The following is a 17457-nucleotide window of genomic DNA, read 5'->3' as shown; positions in this document are numbered from 1 at the left end:
CAACTCTTTATTTCTGTCAGCTTCAAATTCAGTATTTAATATTCCTCATCTATAATGTATCCAAAAGAAATAACATTCTCTGAGGCATAAAATATACAACCTATTAAATATAGCCTTCAAGTTTCAAGAGAATTTCTATAATAGAGATAATTAAAAATTAAGAGGAAAAAAAGTAAATAACAGGATAAATGTCCTTTAATGGAACACCCACCGCTTGGCTTACTAAAGCTAATAACTACTATTTATTACTTATTGAAAGTAATTAATAAATGTTTGCCAAGTGAATAGGTTAATTAATGAATATTTCTATAGAACTTTTGGCCAAGTGTGGTGGCTCACGCCTGTAATCCTGGCACTACGGGAGGTTGAGGCTGATGGATCACTTGAAGTCAGGAGTTTGAGACCAGCCTGGCCAACCTGGTGAAACCCCATCTCTACTAAAAATAACAATTAGTTGGACATGGTTGCGAGTGCCTGTAGTCCCAGCTACTTGGGAGGCTGAGGCAGGAAAAGTTGAACTTGTGAGACTCTGTCTTAACAACAACAACAAAAATTGCTAAAAAGAGTTATCACTAACAGCTCAAAACCACCCATCAAGCCTTTGAATAAGGCTGTATATGCTGGGTGCCTGGGCTCACGCCTGTAATCCCAGCACTTTGGGAGGCCGAGGTGGGTGGGTTAACTGCAGTCAGGAGTTCAAGACCAGCCTGGCCAACATGGCTACTAAAAATACAAAAATTAGCCGGGTGTGGTGGCGTGTGCCTATAATCCCAGCTACTTGGGAGGCTGAGGCAGGAGAATCACTTGAGCCCGGGAGGTGGAGGTTGCAGTGACTTGAGATCACGCCACTGCACTCCAGTCTGGGTGACAGAGTGAGACCCTGTCTCAAAAAGCAAAAAAACAAAACAAACAAATGAAAAACAACAATAAAAAAAAAAAGATTACATAGGAGACCATTCCACAAATTTTTAAGAGTTCCTAATAGTTTTTTATAGTTATTAATTCTAACTTAACCCCACTGTGAAGATTTCATGCAACTGTATTGTAACAAAAGAGACAATGTCAAATTTCCTAAGAAAAGGCATTCTGTATGAAGTTCAGTAATGTTTACTGTTTTACTTAGAGGAAAAAGACACTATAAAGGTATTTCAAAAGCCCCCATTTTTCTACTTTCTATACAGTACATATAAAAATGCACAGTGTTTTGGAATAAGGTATTTGGTATACCTTATAGGAGAAACATTAATAAAATTAAATGCTTTTATATTGAGATACTTTTAAATGGACAAAAGAAAGATGACATAGCATAACACATATTTAGAGAACTTTTCAAAATGCTCTTTTCTGTAATGTAATTTATCTTATCAACAAAGTTAATGGTACGTGAAATAAGCCATTTTCCCTAAATAGGACAAGAAGAACATGAAAATTAATTACCCTTCTCAGGGTATTTTCTGTCAAGCTAAAAAATTATTGCTTTACATTGAGAAGTAACTGTAAATTTACACATTTTTAATGCAACTCAAAAATTTGAAGTTTTAGCATGCCCATTACAAGCAAAAGAGTTCAACTTTGTCCTTAGATGCTTTATCTTCTTTCTGTCTAATAAAACTACAAGCTAAATGAGCCTTGAAAGTTACCAAATCATTTCTTCTTAAATTATTCTATGCTTTGCTCTTAAAAAAATGTGTTAGCTCATTGTTACAATTTAAAATTATCTGGTCCAAAAGATTATTTGTGTACTTACCCAATTGTCTGAATACCATTTCTATTAGACTTGATGAAATAATGTTTTCTTCCTTGTCTAGTGATATCTACCCAACCACCATCATTGTCTATTATACCATAATGAATTGCAGCTCTACAGATGCTGGATTGCTTGGAAAAAAGTAGGAGATAAAAGGATGTTAAAAATATAAGAGTTCTGCATAAGTCCAAACTATTTACCATTTATATGATTTTAAATTAAACTTTTCTGAGCAAAATATACTTATGTAAGTTATTTTGCACAATAAAAATCAAACATTATATGGAAGGACCCTATCCTCAAATAATTACATTTATAATACTTACCATTTCATAATGTACACTGCCAATAACTTTAGCTTTACTATCCACACAGCCAGCAGGACATTCATACCTATATAAAAGTAATTGGGCACAAAATTTAGTTTCTCTGAATGTCAGTACAAAATACAAATATTTATTATATTCAGTCAATTAATTTTCAAAATAATAACAAATATTACCTATTGCAGGTTGTTCCTTTGCACTGATCTCTTAATCTTACTTCACAAGAAACAATTTGGGCTATAAAGAAAAAAATACCAAAATAATTCATATAATATAAAAGCAGTTGTAATTCATTATATAGCCTAATGACAAAATTTTTCCATTCTATAAATGTTCAAATTAATAAAATCTTGATGGACATACCATTTAAGTACCTAAGAAATTTTATAAGTAATATAGAGGTCTTACACATTTGCTGTGTGCTTATGACTTCATTTCTGCTACTATCATCTGATCTTGTCCGGACATGGGTGTCATGGACTTGTGACTGTTGGCGTTCTACTTCATTTGTTTCCTCTTCTCGAGGGGTATAATATCTGTCTGACCCTTCTGTTAGAGAAAGCAGATTTAGGAAATATTAACCCTATTTTACATGTGCACAAATTATCAAATAATAATATACTTTGATACTCCTGTTAACATTGAGAACTAGAAAAATCAGTACATTTTTTTGCACAGGATTTGGCTTCAGGTGGTTATCTTAGGTACTGCATTGGAGTAAATGAAATACACACATAAGCCTTTTAAGTCCTTGATTCATTTATGTTAATGTTTGGCTAATATTCAATGCAGCCGCTTCTAAACTTTGCTTATATTTCAACATATCATTGTTTGACTTTCATAATGACACCATGAAATCTACACAGTGATCTAATAAGGTCATGGCTTAGCAAAATCAAATGTGATTTCAATTAAAATCATATTCTTAATATTTTCAGGAGGATCACATTTAGACTTCTCCCAAATGGAAATGTGGCCTAAAGAAGGACTGACACGCCCTTATTATTTATGACAATATCCATCTCCACAGCAAGTTTTTTTTCTTTAGAAGAAAATTCAATGTGCAGAAATTTAAACTTGACCATGGAGAATAATTTCAAACTTTGAATTTAATGGTTTTTTTTTTTTTTTTTCCAGATTGGCCTTTATTAAAGGCTTGACAATAGCATATTTTGGAGAGGCCTATTATTTTGATGCATGCCCAAGAACTCAGAACCTAAAAAAAAAGTATGAAGTCACAGGAAAGTCAGCTTTAAGTAAAAGATAATGGTCACTGGGGAAGAGGCAGGCAGGTTGGAGGTTTGGACATAGAGAATATGAAAAATACCCACACAAGGAAAAAATGCTGCAAATACTTCCAGGAATTTTTAAATGGCTTATACAACACAGGGATTATATCTCTACTTCTCACTTCTCTACACATTTTAGTTAATGCATCATTAAGGGGAAAAAAAGAGACACGTGTCATTATGAGCACTGAAAAAGGGCTGTAATTGTTCAAATATTTCATATTATACTCAGTCTACATCATTCCTCCTTTAGTCATCATTAAGAAAAAAAGTACAAGGCAGTAAAAAATGTTCACTTGAATGTACAAGTGCATGACTTTTCACAAAGCTTTGTCATAACAGTTTATCTTTATGTGCTATAAACAGGACACCATATTTACTATTTAAGACATCAAATGCACTTGAGAGTACTACTCAATGTACTACTCAAGTAATGTAAAACTAGTTTTACAGTTTTATATAACTATTATACTTTTCTTATTTTAGCATGACAAATTGAATAGTGTGCAGTGAGAAGTGAAAAATCAATATAATTCATTGAGCATGGTTCAATAAGATACACCAAGGGGTATTTTGTTAAAAATGTTTAAAGCACTAAAAATAAATTGTGTTAAATTGCTAAATCCTTTAAAAAAAGATGACAGTTATGGAAATAACTCTAGTCAACCATACATCAAGATGACTTTTAAGAATATAAATATACTTGTCATTCTGGGGTTATTTCAAAGTAGAATCAGAAAGTTATCTGAAAGAATCATGGAACTTTAAAAATTTCGTGTTGGTATAACAAACTTCTTATTAATATACATATTTGTAAAAGATTTCTTCAAAATATTTGAAATAGAGTTCTAGAGACTTTTCATGTAATCATTAAGTGTACTTCTGGCTTTTTTAAACATAAGTAATGCAGAAGCTGGATTAAAGTATAAATCAACATGAATACTATAACACAATAGCACTTACCTTTGTAGCACAGATTTTCTCTACAGCCCCCTCCAAAACTAGGTGGGCAAGCAGAACAGGGCCGCCCATGTTTGTAAGGGGCGTGGCCCCACCAGTTTCCCCTTTAAGAGATGATATGCTCTATTAAAAAGTAGTCTAACGGCATAATTTATAAAATATTGTGAAACATCACTATATATGAACATTCTAAGTAATTATTTTGGTGTATAGATTTAATATATTTATATAATTTATTACAGAGCCCTTTTGGTTACTAGGTTTAAATATAAATTACTGCCTCATTTTGAAAATTTCCCAAGTAAATTAAAACACATATTGTTAAAAATTATGAAATCAAACTTTTGCAGAAAGCCAAACTCTGCCATGGAATAGTCACTATATTTCATTTGCTTTAATAAAAACCCATTATTAAACTTGAATTTGACCCTAAATATGATTGTGTCACATTGTTAACATAATCCCTTAAATGGTCTTTACACAGATGCAAATACATTTCTCAATTAATGTATAGTTTTAATATCTAATAAATAACAATTATTCATTATTTATGGATAGCATAGTTTAGTGAGTAAAACTGAATACATAAAAATATGCTTCCTATATTCCCAAAGATTATACTTTCATATTTCATATCCCCCTTTATGCATTTATTTTATGCATTAGGCAACTATAATTGTTGCCATATTAAATAAACAGAATTAAAATAATACACTTCATTCAGTGATACACACGGAAAATGGGGAACAATCAGGAACATAAAGGTATTTTCCTTTTGTTAAGAAAAATGTACATTTGAAATAGTATTTTGTCTACTCACTTTGGGGAGTAATTGCACACCAGGTAGACAGCTTTGGGCCATATCTGCCCCCAGATGTTCATGTTATTACACAAATTAATGGCACAACCAATTCTGCTACTAGTTGCCCACACCACCTAGATTAGAAAAATGAAAGGCTCAGAAAAAGCAGGCTGAAATCAAATAGAACAACACTTCTGAGAGAAAAATGCATACAATTTGAATGTGAGAAACCAACGTTTATCATTCAAAATGAACTCAGATCAAATCAAAAAGGGCTTTTTCCCCGAGTCTTTGAGTAATACCTAGTTTAATTTTAAAAAGAGAGCTACAGAAAAATAACTGTGTCTGGTTACAAAATGCAGGCATTTTCAAAAGCAAACTTAGTAAATAATTCAAAAGTTACATCCTCACGAACCTAATGTCATATTAACATTTCTATGAAGATACTTTTCTGACAAAGGAACAGAAAATCACATCCTACACAGCAAACACTGGAGCAAAAATTTACATGTTCAGATTTCTTATACAACATGATCTTTTCATCATGCCACAGGTTATCAGGTAGTTTGATGCTGGTCAATCTTGTCACATGCAAAAGCATACAAAACAATTAATCTGCTTTATATTCACTGATAATAAGTCTGATCAGCAGTGAGCTTTATTTAGTTCAATCTGCCTTTAGTTGTTTGATTTGGAAATTTAGAACATACCAATTGTGAACATGAAATATAAATATATAATATATACACACATGTTGCACATGTAAATATTGAATGTCATTGGTAAATAAAACTATATTTTTATTCCTTGAGATAAAACTTTGACATTGAAGATGGTCAATTTCTCCCCATATTACTGGGGCCATATTAAAAATGTTTGATATGCAAAATCACTGAAATAATGTCTTTTTAAGTAGATGTTTGGACTTTTTTGTGTGATAATTATTTTCATTGTTATAGAAATTTGTAAGCCAATTCAACATAATCAATATTCATATAATTTTTTTAATAGCCATATTAAATGATATAAGAAAGACAAGTTCACTAGCCTAATTTCTTTCATAGTTACATTAACTATGAAATTAAGAGTTACATTAACTCAATTTGGGGAATTAAGTATAATACCCCCTAAACATACCTGTGTATAATGTGTACATACAGGACCAGAACACCTGAATGGACAATATGGGTTGCATTCATGTTCATATGGGTAGCTAAAGTCTTTCACTTCATCATACCATGCTTGTACATGAAACGTCGGGGGCCTATATCTATTAGAAAGAAAACAGTCACAGAGGGCAAGCAAAGTTGGAGAAAATACAAAACTAAATATTGCAAAATACACAGATATAATTTGCTAGAAAGATACTTTGGTGTAAATTATTAAACTTAAATATTTATGCCCATTACATTACTAATAAATTGATGATTTAAAGTCTAAAAAATTGCTGATTGTTCTGGTATGATATTTATTTTTTGTTACTTGTTTCATGATGATTTTTCTTTCAAGTCTTTGAAAAATTGCACTGATGAATTAATAAGGATTTCATTTTAAACACTAATGTTTTCAGAAACAAAAAGTTGTGCTTTAAGATACCTTCCCCAGTGTGCTCCCAAATTCTGTCCAATTGATGGAAGCAAGCTTGCAGGTCCATGTTCCCACAAGCAAGTTTCAGCCCAGGATTCTGCAGATCTTTCCAGCTCTACATCCCAAGTCTACAGTTTAAAACAAAAGCAAAATGTGCACATGTAGCATTTGGACACTTCTTCAGAATATGGCGTTGAGCAGTTCTTACATTTTCTCCTTTCTTTCTTTATAAAGTCAACATTATAGTTTAGATTCTCACCAGACTCAAAAGTCATCTAAATTTTTGCGCTGGCCTCCAAATCAATCTCCATGTCTCTCTCTCTTAACCCTCCAAATTGCCCCACATGTGTTTAGAATTACTTAAGTGAACATGAATATGCTGAAGTGATTCCTCTGTCTAAACACATAAAACAAATCCCCATACACATAAAGTCCAAGGTCCGGGGTCCCATTCTTACCTATCATAAAGCATACAAGTCCTTGCTCTTGCTGACATTGTTTCCTCTGCCTAAGCATCCTTCTCCCAGTTATTTGTCAGACAGGTCCCTACTCTTCCTTCACAATCCAGCTTTATAAAATACTTTTTCTGTGACATCATATCAATTTTCTTAGATGTAAGCTACCCCTTTGGGACTCTTAAGGCTTTGTTACATTTCTTTGTTTAGCACTTATTACATTGTAATATTAGTATTTGCTTACATATCTATCTCTTTCATGAGACTGTAAATTGAATGGGGCAGTGCTGCTGGTATCCTTGGTCTATTTTCTAGTGTCTATCATCTGGACAAGGTAATTAATAAACGCTTCTTAAATACATGAATAACAAATCTAATTCTCATAAAAATATATACATAAAATTAAAATTAAATAACTAATTCATTTTTTAAAATAATTTTAAAAGAAATAATTCAAATCACTAAGTTATTTTAGTGAAATGATTACTGAAATAATTTTGCAAGTTCTAGGTTTAGTATTCAACTTATTAATTTGAAAAATATGCAGTATAGTATGTGTGGTGGTAAAAACACCGAGTTAGGTAGACCTGGGTTCAATCTTAGCACTACAATTCCAGGACTCTGGGCATGTTATGAAGATGGGAAAACAAATCTGCGAATGGAAACTGAGGACAAAACTTAAGTGACAGTGATGAAGCTGGAAAAGAGTAGACAGTGAAAAGATGTTTAGGAATTTAAATTCCTAGAACTTGATAAATGGCTGGAGTAGGCGGTAAGGGAAAGAAAAGGTGAACACTGACGATACTACCAAATTGGAAGAAAGGAAATAGGGAGAGACAAATAGATGGTTGTAATAGAAGTGTGTGTCTGGGTATTTCCACGCATATTTCAAGGGTGATGTATGAGGGCACATATGCCAAGTAGAGAGTAGAACTATATGACTGGGGAGCCAGAGGAAAAAAATGTGCTCTGAAGATATGAATCATGAAGTTATTCAACCAGAGATAAATTTATTTGGGAATATGATATAGAATGAGAAGAGGAATAAAAAGAAAATTCGGAGGTTATCAAAATCTAAAGGGAAAAAACTCCAACAAGATAACAAAAGAAGTCAGGCAAGACAGAATAAAAGAGGTTAAAGAAAAACTAATTAATATGAAATTATAGAAGTAATGAGAGAGAAAAGATATTTTGGGAGTAGAGAATGGGTAACAAGTTTGAATGACACAGAAAACCAAGATTTCCTAAGTACTAATTCATGACTAAAAGCAACTTCAGATTAATGATGGGTGAAGAAATCAGAACACAGAGCATTAATAAGTGAAGAGAAAGTACGGAAAACAAATGTGAGTTACTTTCTCAATACTTTAGATAGGAAGAGAGATGTGGCAGAAGCTATAGATGAGATGCCAGAGTCTAGGGAGAACTTGTTCACTTGCTTTGATTTTTAAAGGATACAGGAAATCTAATCACATCAATACACCAAAAGGAAAACACCCTAGGGACAAAGAGGCATGGAAAAAGAAATGTATGTTTGAGGAGAAGAAGATTCCTAATTCATTCATACAATTTTTCATAGGTGAACATCCCTCCCCATTCCATTGTGGTACTGAAATACGGATCAAATCACAAAGGAAAATTTATACAAAATTAGAATAAGTTTATGATTAGTGTATCTTAATTTTCTAGCAAAATACAAAAATAGTGTATCTATATGCAACTAAAAATATAAGAGCAGCAAGAGTTGTTGCTTTTCATAAAAGTTTTAATTTTACTTTCAATTAGTGTCAAATATTTGAGATGACTGGTTTTAAGATATGGACATTAGAAACAAATGCTGTAAACAAATATTATCAGGTAAGCACTTTATTTGCCAATTATGGGCATATTATTAAACTTTACCATTTAACTTTGACCTAATTTTATAATTATACATAATGTTTATTATACAAAAGTATAATTCAAGTTGTGGTCACTATTTGTCCAAAGAAGAATTAGGTAAGAAACAATGAATTTGGCTGAAGTCCCAGAAAATGGGCAAAATGTTGATTTCCTTTTGTATCTAGAAAGTTGGAGAAGTAATTGTCTCTCAAAAGCAAGCAGGTTTCCAGGTGGAGTTCCCTAAAGACATAGGTTGTCTTTAAGGGACAAATTATTATCTGCAATCCAGGAAATTAGATTCTTGCAGAGTTCTCTAGTTATACACACGATATAACTATACTTACCTGTAGGGTTTTTTTGTTTTTTGTTTTAATATATCAATCTCATATTCAAAGAGTAGCCAGAAAATAGGAAAAACAGAAACAGTTCCTAGAAGGCTAAAAATAATTGCTTTGAAACAATTGTGATGGTTTTAAAATGCCCTTTCCACCAAAGGTGGAGTTGAATTCCCCACTCTCCCCTTGAATTTGAGCTAAATAGTGACTCACTTCTAATAAACACAAAGAGGCTGGGAGACTTTGGGTAGCTAGGTTAGGAAAGAAGGCTTCCTTTTATAGTTTGTTTGTTTGTTGTTCCTGTTAAGACACATCATGATAGACCTAAGCCAATGAATTAGGAGTCCAGTTACCATGAGTAGATAGCTGGAAAGAAAATATGGAGAGACCACAGAGAGAGATGCAGACGATACTCCAGAGATGTGAGTTTTTCCAGCCAAGGCATGTGACCTGTGAGTTTACGAGCCCTCAGATGATGGCAACGCAAGTCAGGGCAATCGTGAGACACCTCAAGTGAGGACCATTCAGCCGAGCTCTTAAAAGAATCCTTATGGCCTCTACTCAAGTTCAATTTACTCTTGTTCTCACATATGATTCTACAATCTTAGGTGTCAGTTTTCCCTATGAAATTGAAAATGGATCATTTTTAGAAAAGATATACAACTAGTTCCACACTAGTTTAATACACTACACTACAGCGTATCTAAGTGTTTCAAGTTTGCTTATATTTCTGTTGTATAGAAATCAGAATAAAACATAAAACATATCATTCAAATACTTTGAGCTAATTGTTCTTATTTGTAAATTTGTTAGCTGAAATAGAAGGTAACTCAGATCACTTTGAGGACTAAAATTCAATGTTGAATATATACAATGCATAAGCTGTATTTAAGGTATGACTTATGATTTTATTTAATCCATTAAAAATAGTGGGAAAAGCATACTGAATAAACTATAATATTGCTAAAATAAGGGCATACATTTTTAATATAAGCGCTGAAGCAGAGGGGCATGCAACCAAAATTTAGTTCTTTATCAATATTAATATTAATTAGTGACTAAAAGTAATTATCTATTCATAGAATCGAATAAACCATAGCTGTTTAGGTCAAGTTCAATAATACAAATCAAGTCTTAAAAACTTATTGAAAGAAATTCTACTATGACTTAACAATAAGCATGGTACATATTTTTTAAAGCTACAACATATTTCATGTTTTAAAACTGCCAATAAGTTATACCCACTCCATTAAATGTAGGTTAGTCTCTATACATTTCTATTTAAAATCAGGTTTGCAAATTAAATCAAGATAGCCTAAAGAGCTTCTTTTTTTCTTCCTCTGAACTATTTACCCAGCACTAATTTAAAGTCAAACCACACTACAATTACTATTTCTCTATAAAATGAGTAGTTGGGTACCCATTTCTATACACGTGAGGTGTGCAAAAATGAAAACAACTCTATTTCCCAACTACATCTGAAAGTTGTTCCTTCTTAGAGCATTGCAAAGGCAGTTATGCTGGAAGTCCAGATCTAGGCTGGAGGCTCTAAAGTCTTACTTTTCCACTAGTGAAAGCTGAAAATAATGATAGAATTATTTTTAAAACTGTCTCTTAGAATTTGCAATAAGTTTTGAACAATAAATTCCCCAAATATCCTTCTTTTGAGACACGTAAGAGTACATGCTTAACTCAGAAAAGCACTCCAATATCTCTAATCCTACCTATCCCAGTTCTGCGCAGTCAAGGGCTGACAGAAGTAATGACAGAATTATGCTTTAGTTTCCAATGGTGCTGAAAATACCCCTTCTTTAGTGCTGTGTGTTCTGGACCTATATAAGTCAAGGTCCAGAATCGTGATCAATTTTCTTCTTCTTTTATTATACAGACAGAGACAAAAGTTTGCATTGTTCAAATGACTCAAACCATAAAATACATGGAACACCCTGGAAGAGTTCTCTTTCCCATTTAAATTGTTTATTTCCAAACTTATATCTTTGATTACATCAAGTTTGGTTTCTATTTCCTTATCTCTAACATTACGGAGCTGAAATAAGTCTTTCCAAATTCTTTCGTACTTAAATGGAAAAGACTTAGCTTTCCAATTCCATTGTCTGTACTTCATGGTCTCTTAGATGACACCCTGTATTGCTTGTAGCATCCCATAAGAATTAGGTGTAAAATACTATTTCTGGTGACAAAGGCATCTGATGACAATTAAGATGACAATGAAGAGCATCTCTATTACCTAAGAAGCAAAGGCTGTTTTCAAACAGCTGTTTGAGAAGCGGTTTTGTGATAACCAAGGAGATTTCAGATTTTCTAATTACGAGCCCATGACAGCAGAGCTCAAATGTTTCGAAGTATTTGTTTTAATATTGTTCATAACAGATAAATGCAACAGAGAACCTTCAATAAAACTTTCCATTTAGTTGAATAAGAAGATAATCTTAATGAAAATTTAAAACCATGGCTTTCTTCAGTTTAGTACTGAAAATATGATGGTAAAATATTCGAAATAAAACAGACTTCTAAATATAATTTTTTGCACAGCTATCAGGAATACCAGAATTTTTCAAGCAGCTCATGAATGCAGAAGTGATTTGAGAAAATCAAAGGCATACAGAATTATCTTTTTAAAAATACTGCTTTAAAATATAATTCTTGCTATGCTACCACTTCTGAAATAAAACAGGTTTGTAAATCATCCATCTTAATCCAATCCCTCCCCGAATCTTTTGTTTTCCTTTTTAAATCAGAAACTACAATCCAAGAATCTGATAGAGTAAGTTGTCAATGTGATCCTAACTACAGCAATAACCTGACTTCCAAGATATCCCAATAGTTCGTTATTCTATGAAAATAACACACTGGACAGTTCAGAATACATCAGATTCAAGCTCCAAATATAATGACTCATTATAACATCTGTAAAGCTACATAATTTTCTCCCAAACAGACATCAATGAAATAAATAAGTAAATAAATCTGTGTGGAAAGAGTGTGAGATGCTTTTGTGACTAAATCATCTGGTATTAAATGCACTATGGCAAGCAGCTGTATTGCATTCCTTACAATTCAATTACCTCAGGTATTTTAAGTGTGTTTCACCCATTCTGAATAGACTTTGTAGTTATAGGGAAAATGCACGAGGCTCAGATTTCAAAGGAAACACTTATGTTACAGGGCACAGTGACTTTGCCAACTACTGAGAAAGAAGCATTACCTTAAGGCAACGCACAAATTAGGGTCTTCTGCAAATTGAGAGATGTGAGGCATGTGTGGCAATGTTTCACTTAAAATCTAAAACAAAGGCTTAAAACCTTAAAAAAATTGCACCCACCCTAACAATTTAGAAAACTCCTCTATATTTTATTAAAATTAAAATATCTTTTGTAATGGAAACGTAATATGCAGATATACTCACAAGATTATTTCAATTAAACCCACTGTATCAATATATACAGATATCATATTGAACATTACATCAGATGCATGACATAGGGCTTACTGTCTTTGTGGGACGGCAAAGCCATTAATTTCCTACAGAATTACAATCCTTACATTTTCTATAGAATTTCTACTGATTAAGCTCATCTCATCTCAGTGTCAAGGTCCCCCTTCCCAAGTTTGACCATACCTTACCTACCTCGCTTATCAAGAAAATCCTTTAGTAATTGCAAATGTCTCATATAATTGATGGTACTTTAAGTCTTGATCTATACATATTCTTTACTTCTTGATCTTTAAGTCTGCATCTATAGACATTAGGCCATTTTATAAGAATAAACATCTGTGTTCAGTTTATTCATAACCCAGTAAATTTTATATAGATGCAGGATTGATCTAAAAGTCAAGTCTATAAAAATGCATGATAGGAAAACTCATTAAAAAATCCCTCTGCAGTATCTATTTATGAATTAATTAGTTTATGTTTCATACTCAAATATCAAAATAACCATAACTTAGGTTTTGAAAGTAAATAAAAAATAATTGCTTTTGTGTATTTATGTAGGGACACCAAATTTTCAAAATGAAATAAAAAAAAGATCTAACAAGTGAAAAACTTCTTGGACAAAAGAAGAAAGTTTATGGAGACATAGAAACTGAAATCTACAATTTGACATCCAAACTTCAATTTAAACCAAAGATGACTAATATAAGAAACATTCAAATGTATATTTACATACTTTTAATGAAACGGCTATGTTACATTGCTCGGTGTCTCTATATTGCTATATTAAGAATTCTGTGATAAGTTTCCACTAATAATTCTTGCCTCAAGAATGATAAATTGCTGTGCCTGCAAACAGGCAGTGAGAGCTACAAACAACATACAGTTTCCTGTTTTCCATGAATGCCATGAAGCTCAAAGCTGGTTTAGGAACCACAGCATCCTCAATCAGATTTTTAGACATTCCTCAGGAATACGACTATAGCATTATTTTCCTCAATATTAAAACAATGACTAAAAGGATGATTTTTTAAAGAATGGTTTTCAAAAGTCCTTATTTAAAACTCTGAGAAAGAAGATGGTGCTAAATATTCATTTACCCCACAGAGTCAGCTCAGCCCCTTACTGCCAATTTCTATGTCTTCACAAGATAGCTCCACATACTGAGTTACCTCAGGCTCTCCTGCCCCCTGGCTTCTGGTTAGATTTGACCAACAAAACACACAAACAGGAATTCTGAGGGTGGAAGGTGAATTTCAGAATGCGTTGCCCCTCTGAGTCCTCTAGGCCTTACCGCAATGGTGACCGGGTCCTCTCACACGACCCTGCTTCCAGGCACCTGTCTTCACCAGCCTGTGTCAGGACCACAAAAGCCTGGGCACCCTGCCACACCCCATGGCCCACCTTAATCCTGCCCACAACTCTGCATATAGGCCCTTCATTATTATTATTTTTTTTTTTTACTGTTGAACCCTAGTTATTGTGGCATTTGTTTCCTGTTGAGAAACAAATATTTGAAAATAAAAATCTTTCACAGAATTTTGATTAGCAAACTGCCTAACAACCTGTTACCTGACACATACTAGATCGTAATGAATGCTCTCTTCTTCCCCTGTTCCTATGAGAATCTGTTTGATTTGCTGTAATTAACATAGCCCATCTCTTCACATTTGGAACATTACTGGTATTTGTATGAGTAAGAGAGAAATTAAAATTCAAAATTTGAATGATTGAAAAATAAGATAATCACTGCTATCTAAAGCTCCAACGAGAGAGTAAACAATCTTATAATTCATGTTTAAGACAACATGAATTACAAAACAAAGGTTGGAGTAAGTTACTCCTAGCTTTGCTGCAAATTCTTAAGAATTAGCTAATTTAATACGTTAGTTAAAAAGAAATCTTTCTGAGATTCATTTCCAACTGAAGTCTCCAAGTACCCCTGAAGTTCAGGTGACACTAACATACATACATTATATATAAAAAACATTTTTTAGGTCAAGAAAGGTCAAGAAACTCAAAGTTTGGAAATAATTTGTAATAAATGTTTCACTTTAAAAGGTCAGACTAATACTGTCATATTACCTCAAATAAAATGCTTCATCATAAGAAGCAGATAAGACAACGGAACAGTGCTATGCTGCTCAAGTCTGCCATGATTCACACTTGACAGAACAAGGTTGTTTCCACATGTGGGAAAATCTGACCAAGCCTAAATATCTCCATAATTGAGGCTTAGATCAATTCACACAGATTGTGACAGCCATTTCCTCCCCATTGAATCAGCTGGACGCATATTTTCACAACAATCCCTTACTGATGAGGGTCTCACCATATTCCCTTCCACACGATGATGGTAACCTCTACCAAATACTATTTCAAAACATACCTCTTCTAAGAAGCTTTACTCGTCACTGCTTTATTCTGAAATTTTTCATGATTTATATGCAGTGTAAAATATATTAATTTGTACTTCTTACCATACTGTGACTTACATTTTGAAAACAGTTCATCAAGAGTTTTGGCATTCTGATCACTGTATCTCCTGGAAGATCCTATCCTGAACTTCAGAGGGCTTCTGACCACCCCCAAATTGTGAGACAGAGATGTCAGAAACCCAGTGCAACTCAGAAAGTCACTGAAATCCAGTGACAATTTAGCCACCTGTCATGTTTACTAAATGAGTTTGCACTAACCCAAAATGAATGAGTTTGCCCTAAGCCAAAAACTATTCTACTTAAAAACATAAAATTTTGTTTTATATAAAATTGTTTTATATAAAATTATTTTTTGCCTAAATTCATGTTTAAAATATATAAAATTGTTTTACATAACTATATTTTATTATGTTTTACATAATTTTTATTTTTCAATAGAGTACATCAGGATATGTAAAACAGTATTTACATATCACGTCAAGCTTGCAATGATATATAATTATGTAAAACATTTTAGTGAAAAGCTTTCACTAAAAAGAATGCTTTTGCAATTTTCTAATAAAACTATTTTGTCAAGACAGAATTAAATCCTTTTCATTCTGTCCACTTTAAATTGTTGTTGAAAATCTCGTCATCTTTTCATTTTTTTCATTCATCCCATTTTGTTTTCCTTCCGGCTAATACAAACTGAGCTTAAGGCATGTGTCAGCCACACAACTGGGGAATGCAAAGATTACCATGGCACAGTCCCTTCCTACAAAGGAATGTGAGGCTAGAGAAAGAGACAAGGATGTAAACACTGCAAGCAGAGGCATGTAAAGGAGGCTATGGAAGCCAGGGAACTGGGTCTGGGAGGCACCTAATTCTGTATGGAGGGTTTAGACAAAAGCAGGTTAGGCTCTAAGTGAATCTTAAAGGAAGTAGAAATTCATTACAAAGAAAACAAGGAGGGCGATAGGCATTCTGACCATCTGCAAAGGGGAGCAGGCTTGGCAAGATCTGTTCAACATCAAAAATCTCAAGGCATATGGAATAACATGGTAGATGCTCATGTGAAATAGCACTGCTTTGTATTCGTTCAGGTTGTACTCACTTATTCACAGTACCCTTGATTTAGCAGACCTCTTGGCCTTTTCTTTCCACACAGGAGTTCCCATGTTCTTCTTCCATCTTCATTCAAGAGCTGCCCCTCCCTCAACACTTTTTTTCATTTTGATTTTCCTTCTCTGGACAACATCTGATCTCATTCATTATTTCAGATATGGATTTAACAAGTCTTGAGCAAGTATAAGATATAGTTTTATGTTTTATTACCAGCAGCCCCTTTACCAGATCGTCCAGCATTTTGGTGGTTACTTTGTATTGTTTGACTTGCAACAACATACAGGGGACATTCTAGAAACACTAAGTCCCATGTTCACTCCTGGTCTTGCCTAATAGCTCATTATCCTTTTATCTAGTTGCTGCCCTCCAACCCCTCATACTTACCCAACTGAAATTCTACTTCCTCCCTTCTTACTCATATGGCCTTTAAGGTTTATTCTGTCAGTGGCTGTATTTCAATTTTCACTATCCAGCAGAATTGTGCCATTAACTAACTTTGAGATTCATTTCCCATTTCTCCTCCAATTAGACTGACTTCAACATTAGGCCTTAGAGGAGAGAATCTTATTGTTCAAACTTCTCCAACACTATGCATTATAAGTACTTTGTAAAAAAAAAAAAAAATGAAAAAGAAATTCCATTTTCCTGCCTTAACAGTTACAGTCACTACCTTACATAAAAAAAAAGGGAGGAGGATGTGATAGTTGAGGAGGGAGAAAATAAAGAACCTGTATTTTACAATTATTCATGTCCCAATTTAAACCTCACTTCCTCCAGGAAGGATAAAGCCTTCTACTTAAAATGAGGTTGCTAGAACAGCAGCCACCACATCACCCAGGGGTTTGTTAGAAATGCAGAATATTGGGGTTCCCAGACCTATTGAATCGAAATATATATTTTAACAAGATTCTCAGGGGATTCATATGCATATTAAAGTTTGAGTACTATTAGACAAAAGCACCCCTTATTTCTACCCCCCGAAATCATACCTACTTGCTTTGCCATGACAAAAATATGCTTTCTATCTTTAATATTCTGCTATTCTCAAAACATGTTTTGGCTTAAAACTTAAAATATAA

General features: G+C 33.3%; 1 protein-coding gene across 3 annotated transcripts in view; it reads right to left on the bottom strand.

Annotated features, from left to right (window-relative positions):
- Window positions 1–17457, bottom strand: part of CRISPLD1 (cysteine rich secretory protein LCCL domain containing 1) — a 44816-nt gene that overhangs the window by 13812 nt on the left and 13547 nt on the right. Inside the window, exons 1-9 of one of the 3 annotated variants that reach the window (XM_033202927.1) lie at window positions 16368–16939; window positions 6721–6839; window positions 6262–6394; window positions 5143–5258; window positions 4326–4426; window positions 2482–2622; window positions 2250–2310; window positions 2074–2140; window positions 1748–1878 (exon numbers count right to left, since the gene is read on the bottom strand). In XM_033202927.1, coding sequence (XP_033058818.1) covers window positions 1748–1878; window positions 2074–2140; window positions 2250–2310; window positions 2482–2622; window positions 4326–4426; window positions 5143–5204 — 563 coding nt within the window. In that variant the 5' untranslated portion in view covers window positions 5205–5258; window positions 6262–6394; window positions 6721–6839; window positions 16368–16939. Of the gene's footprint in view, window positions 1–1747; window positions 1879–2073; window positions 2141–2249; window positions 2311–2481; window positions 2623–4325; window positions 4427–5142; window positions 5259–6261; window positions 6395–6720; window positions 6840–16367; window positions 16940–17457 lie in introns of those variants that run through there. The other 2 variants (XM_033202925.1, XM_033202926.1) reach the window with 2 other exon arrangements.

The sequence above is a fragment of the Trachypithecus francoisi genome, unplaced genomic scaffold, assembly GCF_009764315.1.
Source record: "Trachypithecus francoisi isolate TF-2019V2 unplaced genomic scaffold, Tfra_2.0 Lachesis_group7, whole genome shotgun sequence".
NCBI lineage: Eukaryota > Metazoa > Chordata > Mammalia > Primates > Cercopithecidae > Trachypithecus > Trachypithecus francoisi.
Note: the sequence above shows the minus strand (reverse complement) of the source record. Positions and strands in the feature narration are given on the sequence as shown.